The sequence below is a fragment of the Myotis nattereri genome (genome assembly GCF_964212035.1).
Source record: "Myotis nattereri genome assembly, chromosome: 11".
In the NCBI taxonomy this organism is placed as follows: Eukaryota; Metazoa; Chordata; class Mammalia; order Chiroptera; family Vespertilionidae; genus Myotis; species Myotis nattereri.
Window position 1 is genome coordinate 76,423,343 of NC_138086.1, and position 13,426 is coordinate 76,436,768.

Here is a 13,426-nt window from a genome sequence, read left to right on the forward strand (position 1 = left end):
TGGGAGAGTGGAGGGCAAGGGACTTGTCTAAGGTCACATTGCTGGAGTGTGGGGTCAGAAAGGGAACCCAAGACTCCCTCTCCTGTGCTCTTTGCCTTGTGTGTCTTTTATTGAAAAAGCCCTTATCATATTATCTTTAAAAGCAAAATTCTCCCTTCTACCTCTGTGTGCAGTAGTCATCTTTTTTGGACTGGAAGACCTGATTCCTATTTTGCAGAATTTAAGGGGCACTAGTATGACCTGGAGAAAGCAAAGGTTCAAATATGAACAACAGTGTCAGGGTCTTAGCCTCGTAATTGCAGAATCTGCCTTCCTGACCACATGTGCCTTCCTGACCACATGTTCCTTCCATAGGATTTTTGGGGTTATCATCACCACAGCCATTTTTGTACCGACCCTTCCTTAGTGTAGGGGTAGGCCAATGAACTGTTAAAACATACATATCTTAAATGACAGCACAAATTGAGTAAACTTGGTTTGGAAGATAATATATATTTAAGTAGGTATTAAAAACAAAAAAGTGTCAAGTGATAAGTATGGAAGAGAATTTCTAGAGCTTAAGTGATAAAGTGATTATCTTCTGTTTATTATTCTAATAAGGCCGATGAAATCAATCTTTTGTGGATATTTATAGGTATGCATCTGTTAAAACCTTCAAATTATTGTTTTCTAATCATTCTTTAACAACTTAATGAAATGTATGAAATGCTTTCCTGTAGTTTGAACTTGCAGGAATTAGAATTACTATAAACAGAGGTACAGCTTTTTGGTCTTTATGGCAGGGCTGCACAAGTTCAGGTGATGACAGCCTGGTTTTAGGTGCTACTTCCACCACATACCATTGTGACCACTGGGGCAGGTTTCTTTTCTTTTCTTTTTTTTTCTCAATAAAATTATTGATGGGAGAGAGAGGCAGGGAGAGAAAGATCAATTTATTGTCCCACTTATTTATGCATTCATGGTTGATTCTTGTATGTGCCCTGACTGGGCCTTGATTTCTGCAGTTAGCCTATGTGGAAGGCCTACTTTAGAAAACAATTTTTATTTGTTTATTTTTAGAGCAAGAGGAAGCAATGGGGTGGGGAGGGGGGAGAAAGAGAGAGAGAGATGCATTTATTGGTTGATGCTTTTTAAAAAAATATATGTTTACTGATTTCAGAGAGGAAGGGAGAGGGAGAGAGAGATAGAAACATCAATGATGAGAATCATTGACTAGCTGCCTCCTGCACACCCCCTATTGGGGATCGAGCTCACAACCTGGGCATATGCTCTTGACCTGAATCGAACCGGGACCCTTCTGTCTGCAGGCTGATGCTCTATCCACTGAGCCAAACCAGCTAGCGTGGTTGATTCTTGAATGTGCCTTGTCTGGGGATTGAACCCACAATCTTGGCATATCTGGACGACACTCTTACCAATCTATTCGGCCAGGGCTGGAAATCCTACTTTAAGAAGCAGATTGATCTACATTTTTTTTTTGTGTGTGTGGTTACTTTATTTTTTTTAAATTAAATCTTTATTGTTCAGATTATTACAGTTGTTCCTCTTTTTCCCCCCATAGCTCCCCTCCACCTTGTTCCCACCCCACCCTCTGCCCTTACCCCCCGCACCCCACTGTCCTCATTCATAGGTGTACGATTTTTGTTCAGTGTCTTCCCGCACCCCCCTCACCCCTCCCCCACCCCGAGAATAGTCAATCAACTCTCTTTCTATGCCCCTGATTCTATTATATTCACTAGTTTATTCTGTTCATCAGATTATTTATTCACTTGATTTTTAGATTCACTTGTTGATAGATGTGTATTTGTTGTTCATAATTTGTATCTTTACCTTTTTCTTCTTCTTCCTCTTCTTAAAGGCTACCTTTCAGCATTTCATATAATACTGGTTTGGTGGTGATGAACTCCTTTAGCTTTTTCTTATCTGTGAAGCTCTCTATCTGACCTTCAATTCTGAATGATAGCTTTGCTGGGTAAAGTAATCTTGGTTGTAGGTTCTTGGCATTCATCACTTTGAATATTTCTTGCCACTCCCTTCTGGCCTGCAAAGTTTCTGTTGAGAAATCAGTTGACAGTCGTATGGGTACTCCCTTGTAGGTAACTGACTTTTTTTCGCTTGCTGCTTTTAGGATTCTCTCTTTGTCTTTTGCTCTTGGCATTTTAATTATGATGTGTCTTGGTGTGGTCCTCTTTGGATTCCTTTTGTTTGGGGTTCTCTGCGCTTCCTGGACTTGTAAGTCTATTTCTTTCACCAGGTAGGGGAAGTTTGCTGTCATAATTTCTTCAAATAGGTTTTCAATATCTTGCTCTCTCTCTTCTTCTGGCACCCCTATAATTCAGATGTTGGTACACTTGAAGTTGTCCCAGAGGCTCCTTACACTATCTTGACATTTTTGGATTCTTTTTTCTTTTCCAGTTGGGTGTTTTTTACTTCTTCGTATTTAAAATCTTTGACTTGATTCTTGTGATCCTCTTGTCTGCTGTTGGATCTCTGTATATTATTCTTTATTTCAGTCAGTGTATGCTTAATTTCTAGTTGGTACTTTTTCATAACCTCGAGGGTCTCACTAGATTTCTTGAGGGTCTCACTAAATTTATCGGCGGTTTCTAGAAAATTCTTGAAAAACCTTAAAAGTGTGGTTTTGAACTCTATATCCAGTAGTTTGCTTTCCTCCATTTCTGTCATTTGTGACCTGTTTCTTTGTCTCCGCATTTTTTATGCTTCCCTGTGTTGATAGAGTGGCTTTCTGTGCTAGGTGTCCTATAGGGCTCAGTGGCTCAGCCTCCCCAATTACCTGAGGTGGACACTCTTGGTGCACCCCTTTGTGGGCTTTGTGCACAGTCTTGTTGTAGTTAAGCCTTGATTGTTGTAGGTATCACTGGGAGGAATTGACCTCCAGGCCAATTGGATGTGAGAATCAGCTGTATCTACAGTGGGAGAACTTGTGTGCTGGAGACACCCTTCTGGGGCAAGACTTGTTTCAGTGGGGCTTTGGTGCTCACTGAGTCTGCCCCCTGAGTGTGTTCCTTATGGATCTGAGGAGTTGTAATCTGGATGGTCCCACTCTGACCACTGGGTACACTGGCTCTTAGATCTCAAAGGAGGTGCTAATTTAGCCTCTGCCTGAGGCTACCCAGCAGGAGCTATGGAGAGATCTGAAGATTCCTCTTCTTTGTTTGGGTTTTGGAGGTGCCCAGATGAGGCCCAGCTGTGAAGCAATGCAAGCTGCTATGGGGCCTTGGGCCTTCTTTTGGATGTTCTGGGTCTCTCTGACCCAGCTGCAGTTTGTTAGGTAATTTTCAGATTTCAAAGGGCCAGGCCTTTCATATTCAAAAGCCTCTGGGCACAGCTTGGGTGGGGCGGGGTCTCAGGGAATCAGCAGGGCGGAGCAAACAGCTATAGCTGATCCTCAGTCCTACCCTAAGAGGCCCCTTGTCTCAGTGTCACGGTTATTGCTGCAAGCACCTCTGAGAGAAAGCCGCCCTCGAGTTCCCACCAATGCCAGACACTCCAGTTTCTCCCTGTATGACTCTGGGTCCCCAGAGACTGGCCCGGAACTGGAGTCCAGAGCAGTCAGGAGCTTGAGACTCCCTCCTGATTGAAAAAGACAACCGCGTCCTCAGTTGCCAGCTCTTTCCATGTGCGTCTCCGTACCTCTGCACTTTACTTCTGCACCTCCTCTGAGTCTCAGTGTGGTTTTCTCTTTCCTTCTAGTTGTAGAATTTCCACTCAGCCAGCCTTCCTGTGGTTCTGGATGATGTCCGTTTTGTCTTTTAGTTGTATTTTTGAAGTGGTTGTGCGAGGCAGCAATTTCTGGTGTTTACCTATGCCACCATCTTGGTTTCTCCTGATCTACATTTTTTAAAAGTACAGTTGATCCTCATTATTTGTGAGTTTGTCCACTTGTAATTCCAAAATCAGTGCTCATGGTGCTTTTAGGGTCATTCAGGGTCATGTGCAGAGTAGCAAACAATTTGGTCACTTGCACACTTTCCCAGCTGATGTCAAACAGCGGCTCTGCCTTTCTGTTTCAGCTCTCATGCTATAGGCAGATGGCCTTTCCCTGACCTATTTAGTGCCATGTTTTTTTTTTTTCTTTCTTTCTTTTTTGTTTTTTTTTTGTGATTTTGCTGTGCAAATCATAAGAAGGCTATGATGTACCTTATGGAGAAAATACACATAAGCTTCATTCAAATAAGAGTCTTGTTGTTGGCCATTGAGTTCAATGTTGATGAATCAGCAATAAATAAAGTATTTTAAAAAAATACACACAAAAGTTATGTAGTGATTAGTTGATGAACATGTGACTAGAGGCTTGTAGCAGCCCTTGTATTTTTCCTAGGACAGTGGTTCAGTATTTGCTAATTCAGTGCTTGTGACGTTGGAACATAACTTTTTTTGAATAAGGAGAATTGACTGCATTTTCTGTTATGTTTTAAATCCATCTAGCTTGCGGGAAAACCTCACTTATGGTACATTTACTCTCCTGGCATCTCAGGGCATGTGATGTTTGTGCTGTAATTCAGAAGGTCCAATGGGCTTTCACAAGCACCATATCAATAGCTCAGTGGTAGGTATGGTTGGCATATCCTCACTCTAGCGGAGGAATCAAAGCATTAGAGAGCTTCTGTGGGTTGCCTGAGGACACACAGGTAGTGCTGTAAATGGACCTATAACCCAGTTTCCCTGCTTCTTTTTTGGTGTGAATTTCCCTTTTTCATTTTGCCTTTATATAGTTAGAATGGGAAAGGGAGTGAATGCTTTTTGAGGACCTGTAATGTACAAGTTCCAGTGTTAGTCATTTGATCTCATTTGCTCTTCTCAGCAACTCATTGTGGCTGGAGATGCTGCAGTCTTTTGTGATAAAAATGAAGGGAAATTCAATATTTTCCTAAGGAATTATGTGCAAACTAGTGATGGTAGAATTTTAACCTTGATCCTCCAAATAGTAGTTTCTGTTGGTGCTTCATGCAGTTGTCTACAAAATCTTCCAGAAGAGAGAACAGGCCCAACATAAATGTATAATTTTTTATCCTCTCTTTTCAAAGGTCCTTGCAAAATATCTGATTAATGCTTCTGGCCATTTAGATTTGTGGTTTCACATGTGCCCACAAAATACAAAAAAATCAAAGTTAATACAGGAATGTTTTTCTCAAAGTTTTCCAAGTTTAATTTGCTATGCCTTCAGAGGCAATTAATTCATAATTCATGGTGTGAAGTGGATTTTTACTGTAAACATGTTTTCTTTTTAGAGTGAACGAAAATGTCTTTATTTAAAGCCCGTGATTGGTGGTCTACTGTTCTGGGAAAAAAAGAAGAATTTGATCAAGGCTGTTTGTGTTTGGCTGATGTTGATAATAGTGGAAATGGACAAGGTAAGTAAATTATGACCCTGCATCTTAGAGCAAAGCGTTACAGAGATGAAATAAAAACAACTTCCTTTTAAAATATGTACTTTTATGGGACTTCTGTGAACTGTCATAATTATGCCCTAATTTTGAAGGTAGTTTTCCTTATTAGTGATATTTAGGTAGCAGGATGATAAATGTAATTCTTATTTCTGTCCAGTTGTTTGTGTTTTCTTGGTTGTGTTGATTCTGTCCTATTATTTGCTGGAACTCAGAAAAATACTATAAGACATCATTTAAATTGTTTCCTGTGAGGCCACAGCCCACGTGGCCTGGGTTCAAAGGCCTGGAGAAAGGGCTGATGTGCAAATTAATACACAAAACAAGAAATATAAATTTGGAAATTATGGGGGAAGCCAGCTGTGAACTTAGTTCAAGGGACTAAGCTCCACTGAATCTCCTCACCCATCCCCTTTTTATTTACTAGAATACACAATTGCCTTTTAGGAATGCAAACAGGCATATCAAAGGTAATGTTTAGTAAACAGTAAAAGGATTATCAGGTTATGGTGGGTTGCCTTTGGCCATTGAGTCAGCAGCAGGTAATAATAATGCATACATTCAGCCTTCTGAATATCAAAGCCCTATTCAGCCTTCTGGGGACTTCTCCCATTTGTATTAATTACTATTGTTCTTGGCTTCCAGCAGTTTCCATTTGTTGTAACATTAGTAGAACTGGAAAAATATTTAGAATTTTGAAAAAGCTTTTTAAAGAAATTATTTGAAAGAAAATAAAATAAAAATTGTTATTTTTATTACTTATTCATTTTTTTTATCCTCAAGTATTGGTTGTCACATAATAAAACAAAATATGAAGCTTAGAACTGGATCACTTGGCCCTTTCTCTTCTTTTTAATTATTTTATTTTTTATTGAGAGAGAGAGAGAGAGAGAGAGAGAGAGAGAGAGAGAGAGAGGCATTGATTTGTTGTTCCATTTATTCATGCATTCATTGGTTGCTCCTTGTGTGTGCCCCGACTAGTGATTGGACCATAACCTTGGCATATCAGAATGATGCTTTAACCAACTGATCTACCAGGTGGCCAGGGCCCTTTCTCTTATCTCCTCCCAGTTAGAAATGCTTGCATCTCTTAATAGCCAGCATTCTCTTAGATCTGCAGTTGGGCTCAACACATTCAAGCCTTGGCACAATTTTCTTTGTAGTTTTAGCCTTTTTGCAGAAAATCCACCTAGTCTGCCCCCCACAACCAGTCTGCTTCCTGTCACAATGCCACTGTCCCTGCCCATACAGAGAATCCTTGCCCTTCTTGTACTGTGTTACTTTGTGGGGTTGATACTTGCCACATTCTTATAGAAAGTCCAGTGGATTTGCCCTGGCCAGTGTGGCTCAGTTGGTTCAGTGTCATCCAACAAACTGAAAGGTTGCTGGTTGATTGCGGTCAGGGCACATGACCCAGTTGCAGGCTCCATCCTCAGTCAGGGGCGTGCAGGAGGTAGCTGATTGATTGAAGTTTTTCTCACTTCCTCTCCCTTACTCTCTCTCTAAAAATCAATGAAATATCTTAAAAAAAAGAACAGGAAAGTCGAGCAGGTTTAAGGAACATTTATCATGTTTGCTAGAGCACTGTTGGCATGGAAAGCAAATTACATTCTTTTTAAATTGAATATGAAAGCCAATAATACAAGAATGGAGAAATTATGCAAGCTCGATGTGATGGTAGAAAATAATTGTTAAATCATTGCTTTCATTTTCATAATACTAGAAAAACATTCTATTTTATTCTTATACTAGAGGCCTGTTGCAGGAAGATTCCTGCAAGAATAGGGCTTCCTGTGGCCGGAGTGAAGCAGAGAAGGGCTCCCTTCTCCACTGCCTTGTTCCCTCCCGTGTTCACTGCCTCGGCTCCGCTCTCATCTCTGCTGCCTCAGCTCCCTCCCTTCTCCGCTGCTTTGCTCCCTTCTGCAGGGCTTGGTTTCCTTCTATGCTGTCTTCAGTCTTTACTCAGCGCCTGTGTATGCAAATTAACTGCCATGTTGGGTTAATTTGCATACTCGCTCTGATTGGCTGGTGTGCGTAGCGGAGTGACACCAATTTGCATGTTTCTCTTTTATTAGTGTAGATTATTTGCTCCTCTTTGCATCTTCATATTTTTAAAGTGGTCTTTAAAACATTTTAGTTCTATATCATTGCTATTTTAAGATTTGTATTTGGTTTTGATGATTTATAGTCATGAGCTTTTTTTTTTGTAATCTGGATAGTCATTGACCTCTTTTTTTCAAAATCTTTATTGTTGAGATTATTACTGATGTCCCTCTTTTTCCACCCCCATTACCTCCTCCATCCAGTTCCTGCCTCACCCCAGACCTTTGCCACCCTATTGTTTGTGTCCATAGGTAATGCATATATGCATATAAGATCTTTGTTTAATCTCTTCCTGCCTCCCCAACCCCCTTCACTCTGAGAATCGTCAGTCTGTTCCATTTCTGTGCCTCTGATTCTATTTTATTCATCAGTTTATTATGTTCATTAGATTTCTTATTCATTTATTTTAATTTTTAGATTCAGTTGTTGATAGGTGTGTATTTGTTGCCATTTTGTTGTTAATGTTTTTTTTTAAAATTTTTTAAATATATTTTATTGATTTTTTACAGAGAGGAAGGGAGAAGGATAGAGAGCTAGAAACATCGATGAGAGAGAAACATCGATCAGCTGCCTCCTGCACACCCCTCACTGGGGATATGCCTGCAACCAAGGTATATGCCCTTGACTGGAATCGAACCTGGGACCTTTCAGTCCACAGGCCGATGCTCTATCCACTGAGCCAAACCGGTCAGGGCTGTTGTTAATGTTTTTGATCTTTTTCTTCTTCTTCTTCTTAAAGAATACAAATACCCTTCAACATTTCATATAATACTGGTTTGGTGGTGATGAACTACTTTAGCTTTTTCTTGTCTGGGAATCTGTTTATCTGATCTTCAATTCTAAATGATAGCTTTGCTGGGTAGAGTAATCTTGGTTGTAGGTTCTTGCTATTCATCACTTTGAATATTTCTTGCCACTCCCTTCTGACCTGCATAGTTTCTGTTGAGAAATCATCTGACAGTCATATGGGCATTCTTTTGTAGATAACTAACTGCTTTTCTCTTGTTGCTTTTAAGATTCTCTCTTTGTTTTTAGCCCTTGGCATTTTAATTATGATGTGTCTTGGTGTGGTCCTCTTTGAGTTCCTCTTGTTTGGTACTCTGTGTACTTCCTGGACTTGTAAGTCTATTTCTTTCACCAGGTAGGGAAAGTTTTTTGTCATTATTTCTTCAAATAGGTTTCTAATATCTCACTCTCTCTCTTCTTCTGGCACCCCCATATGTGAATGTTGGTATGCTTGAAGTTTTCCCAGAGGCTCCTAACACTGTCTTAATATTTTTTGATTCTTTGTACTTTTTGCTCTTCTGGTTGGGTGTGGTTTGCTTCCTCATATTTCAAATCATTGATTTGATTCTCAGAAACCTCTATTGTACTGTTGAGTCCTTGTATATTATTCTTTATTTCAGTCATTGTATACTTAATTTCTGACTGGTCCTTTTTCATTTTTTGGAGATTTCTAGAAGATTCTTGAGTAATCTTATAACTGTGATTTTGAACTCTATATCCAGTAATTTGCTTTCTTCCATTTCTTTCACTTGTAACATGTTTCTTTGTCTCTGCTTTTTGGCTGCTTCCCTGTATTTGTTTCTATGTACTAGTATTGGGTAGGGCTGCTATGTCTCCTTGAGTTGGTAGAGTGGCCTTGTGTAGCAGGTGTCATATAGAGCCCAGTGGCTCAGCCTTCCCAGTCACCTGAGCTGGGAGCTCTAGGTTCACCCCTTTGTGGGCTGTGAGCACAGTCTTGTTGTAGATGAGATTTGATTGCTGTTGGTGTTACTGGGAGGAATTGACCTCCAGGCCAATTGGCTGTGAGGACCAGCTGCAACTACAGCAGGGGAGCTGCTATTCAGGAGACACCTCTATGGAGCAGGACTTGCTTCAGTGGGGCTTTGGTGCTCACTGAGTCTGCCCCTTGAGTGTGTTGCTTATGGATGAATAGAATTGTAACCTGGTATTGTCTGACACTGTACACTGGCTCTTGGGTCTTCAGGGAGGTACAAAGTCAGCCACTGCCTGGGGCCACCCAGTAGGAGCTACAGAGAGATATGCAGATGGCTTCTCTTTGTATTGGGTTTGGAAGTGCCCAGATGAGGCCCAGCTATGAAGCAAGGCAGGCTGGTGCTGGTGCCAGGTCTTGGGCCTTTTATTGATAGGTTTGGGCTCCCTGACCCAGCTTCAGCTTATTTGAGAGATTTTAGCCTGAGCAAGGACAGGCTATTCATGCACAAAAGCTGCTGCACACAGCTTGGGTAGGGTTGTAAATTGGATGAGGCAGGGTCTTAGGGAATCACCAGGGTGAAGCAAGCAGAAATGGCTGCCAGTCAGCCCCGCCACCTGACGGAGGAAGTCCCAGCACAGGAACAATGATCCCTGGAAGCACCTCTATCTGAGAGAAAGCCACCCCGGAGTTCCAGCCCTGATGCCAGACAATCCAGTTCCTCCTCGTATGTGTCTGTGTCCCCCAGAGCCTTGTCCTGGTACTGGAGTTCAGATGAAACGGGACTTTGTAAGTTCAGTTTGTGGTGCCTGCCTTTTAAGAACAGGTGGGTCTCCAGTAGCCTCTGTGTCACTAAGCCCCAATCCCCACTGGTTTTTACAGCCCATAGTTCTTCCTGCCTGTAGGGACTTCTCTTCCCAGCTCTGGGACCCTGGGCTGGGGGTCTGGTGTGAGGCTGGGACCCCTTTCTCCCCCAGGTGGCCTTCACAGAGACGATCTCCCTCTTGATTAAAAAAGTGGCACAGGTGGGTGCCAGACCAGCCCGTTCCATGCCTCCTCACCTCCTACCAGTCTCATTGTGTTTTCTTCTTTACTTCTCTAGTTATAGGACTTCCATTCAGCCAGCTTTCCAGTGGTTCTGGATGGTGGTTGTTCTGTATTTTAGTTGTAGTTTTGATGTGGTTGTGGGAGGCGTTGAGTACAGACGTTTACCTATGCTGCCATCTTCAAATCTCTCAGTCACTGACCTCTTAAAAAGAATGATTTTTTCATTCGGTGTATGTAAGTATTGTCCCCTTACATTTTCCTTCATTTTATTTTTCTTGCCTATAATGAAGAGTAGAACCTGGGGGAAAAGGTGAAAGGAGAAAATTACATTGCCCAGGAAGAGTGTGAGGCACTGAAGTGTAGTGAGCGCCTACTAAATTGTTTCTAAGGAAAACCTGGGCCCTGCCCTCTCATTGATAAAACCTGGGAAGGCCTATTCCTCAATGATGATCAACCCTGCCCAGCCAGTATGGCTCCGTGGTTGAGCATCGACCTATGAGCAAGGAGGTCATGGTTTGATTCCCAGTCAGGGCATATGCCTGGGTTGCGGGCTCAATCCCCAGTGTTCGGCGTGCAGGAGGCAGCCGATGAATGATCCTCTCTCATCATTGATATCTCTATTTCCCTCTCTCCCTCTCCCTTCCACTCTGAAATCAATAAAGAAAAATAAAGAAAAAAAGATCAATCCTGCCTCCTGCTCAGCTCTTTGTTAAAGCTATGCTTCCCCTATTATTTGACAACATAAAAGAGTCATACCATTAGAAAGTTTATTTCCAAATTTTGTCACTGTTTGTTTCTTCCTAATTCTTTTTTTCAAATTTCTCTACAGATAAAATAATTGTGGGTAGCTTTATGGGATACCTACGAATCTTTAACCCCCATCCTGTAAAAACAGGAGATGGGGCTCAAGCTGAAGATTTGCTTCTAGAAGTTCAGCTACGAGATCCAATACTACAAGTGGAAGTAGGAAAGTTTGTTTCGTAAGTACGGCCTACAAATTCTGGGATTTTATTTGACGTGGAGTGTATCAATCCCTCACTGTGTCACATTTGTGAATTCTTCAAAGAAAAAAAGACTATTCATGAATTGAATATGTTTTCTGAATATTGTCACCTAAGTGCTCCTCATGTACTGAACACTTTTTTTTTTCTTTTTTTTTTCTGAACACTTTTTAACATGGAAGCCTGTACATTTAAGATCAAATCATTTAGGAGTTTTTAAAAATTTTTTTTTTATAATAACAGACCTAAGACCCCTGATGTATCAGAAACTTAAGGGAACTTAAGCTTTTGAAAATAACCAAATAAAGAAATAGAACGTATTCACTTAAAACACTAAATGTCCAGGTTATATAAACGTCTCTTCAAATAATTAGACAAAGTAGCAGGTGTGCTACTTGGCATAGAACTTTGAAGCTTTAAAATGAATTACTTGTTTGGGGTAGAGAGGTTGGTCCTCAGTTTCTTTACTTTTTTAAAAAAATAAATATATTTTTATTGATTTCAGAGAGGAAGGGAGAGGGAGAGAGAGATAGAAACATCAATGATGAGAATCATTGATCGGCTGCCTCCTGCACGCCCCCCACTGGGGATTGAGCCTGCAACCCGGACATGTGCCCTTGACTGAAATTGAACCTAGGACCTTTCAGTCCACTGGCTGACGCTCTACCCACTGAGCCAAACCAGCCAGGGCAGTCCTTAGTTTCTTAAAAGAAGCCACATCAACCCATAAAGTTAAGTCTCCCCTTATAAGAGCTTTGTTTCAAAGTACTTTATGCTTTTAAATCTAATTTATTTTAGAAAACCGTTTATTAGTTTGCACTTTGTTTAATATGTCTGCTTTTTATTTACTGATGACATTGCGGATTTTTCTTATTGTCATACATGAATTTTCTTGAAATAAGCCTGTATTTCTTTTTAAAAAATTAAATTTATTGGATGACATTGGTTAATAATTATAGGTTTCAAGTGTATAAGTTCTATCATATATCATTTGTATATTGCATTGTGTGCCCACCACCCAAAGTCTAGTCTCCCTCTGTCACCATATATTTGACTCCCTTTACTCTCTTCATTCTCCACACCCCCCTTTTCTTTCTGTTGTCTGTGTCTGTGAGTCTGATTTGTTCATTTGCTGCTTTCTGTTTTGTATCCCACACATGACTGAAATCAGCTGGTTCTTGTCCTTTTCCATCTGACTTATCTTGCTTAGCTTGGCGCTCTCAAGATCCACCCATGTTGTCACAAATGGCAGTTTTTCTTCCTTAAGCCCTTGCTTCTTAATCATTTATGGAAGTATCCATTGTGAGGAGTTCTGAAGGCAGAGGTGGTCTTGTTTCCCCTGCCTCTCTTCTTTTTGCCCCTCCCCCCCCTTTGCCTTCTTGATTGGGAGTGCCCTGAGCTCTGGGTTTTGGCTCCCTCCATTTGCTCATCATAGTTTATGGGCCCCAGCTTCCATGTATTCAGGGCCCTGAGTCCTGCTGAGAAACCTCCCCAGCTGCTTTTGACCATTGCGCCTCTCCTCCTGCTGTGCTTCATTCTGACGGGCAGCTGCTTCATGGGTGCCATAGGCCCGGGCTCTGTGCATTGTGACGAGTGGATCTGGGAGATATGTGACTGACCTGGTTGGGACATACTACTCCATCTACAAGCTCATGGTGATTGGGTGCCCACTGTGTACTGGCACATATACACGATAGGTTTATAGAGTAAGGAGCTAAAAGCACGTTTTGCTTTTTGTTTTTTCAGAAAGTGAAACGCTGTGACAGTCATGCTGTCCAGTAGTCCTCAGTGTGGCCTTCATCTGTGTGATCACTAACATTACTGCGTGGATACTGTGCTAATAAGCATTTTCCCCTCGATCATTTATTGTTTCAGGTGTTTGGGCTGTTATATTTCCTAGGTCGGCTATTTCCATGGGTGTTTCCATTTCCAGTGGAGGTTCCTTGTAACCTCCTTCTACTTAGGAATAGTGTCCAGGATTGCCTATGACTAATACAGGCCAATTCTGGGTACTTAGAACACTTGAGTTTTAAGAAATATTCAATAGCAGTTAAAATTCATTACTCTTTGTTTTTAAGATGTAATCTCAGGATAAGGAACCTAGCTGGAGCCCAGAGCTTTATGTCCTCCAGCTGGGATTCAGATCCAGG

The 13,426-nt window shown here is 41.3% G+C and overlaps 1 protein-coding gene across 1 annotated transcript in view; it reads left to right on the top strand.

The window, feature by feature from the left end:
* The window catches only part of BBS9 (Bardet-Biedl syndrome 9), a 325,628-nt gene that overhangs the window by 2,340 nt on the left and 309,862 nt on the right, over window positions 1-13,426 (top strand). The window contains exons 2-3 of the mRNA XM_081102088.1: window positions 5,253-5,375; window positions 11,105-11,255. Of these exons, the coding sequence (XP_080958214.1) occupies window positions 5,264-5,375; window positions 11,105-11,255 (263 nt within the window). The 5' untranslated portion in view covers window positions 5,253-5,263. The remainder of the gene's footprint in view (window positions 1-5,252; window positions 5,376-11,104; window positions 11,256-13,426) is intronic.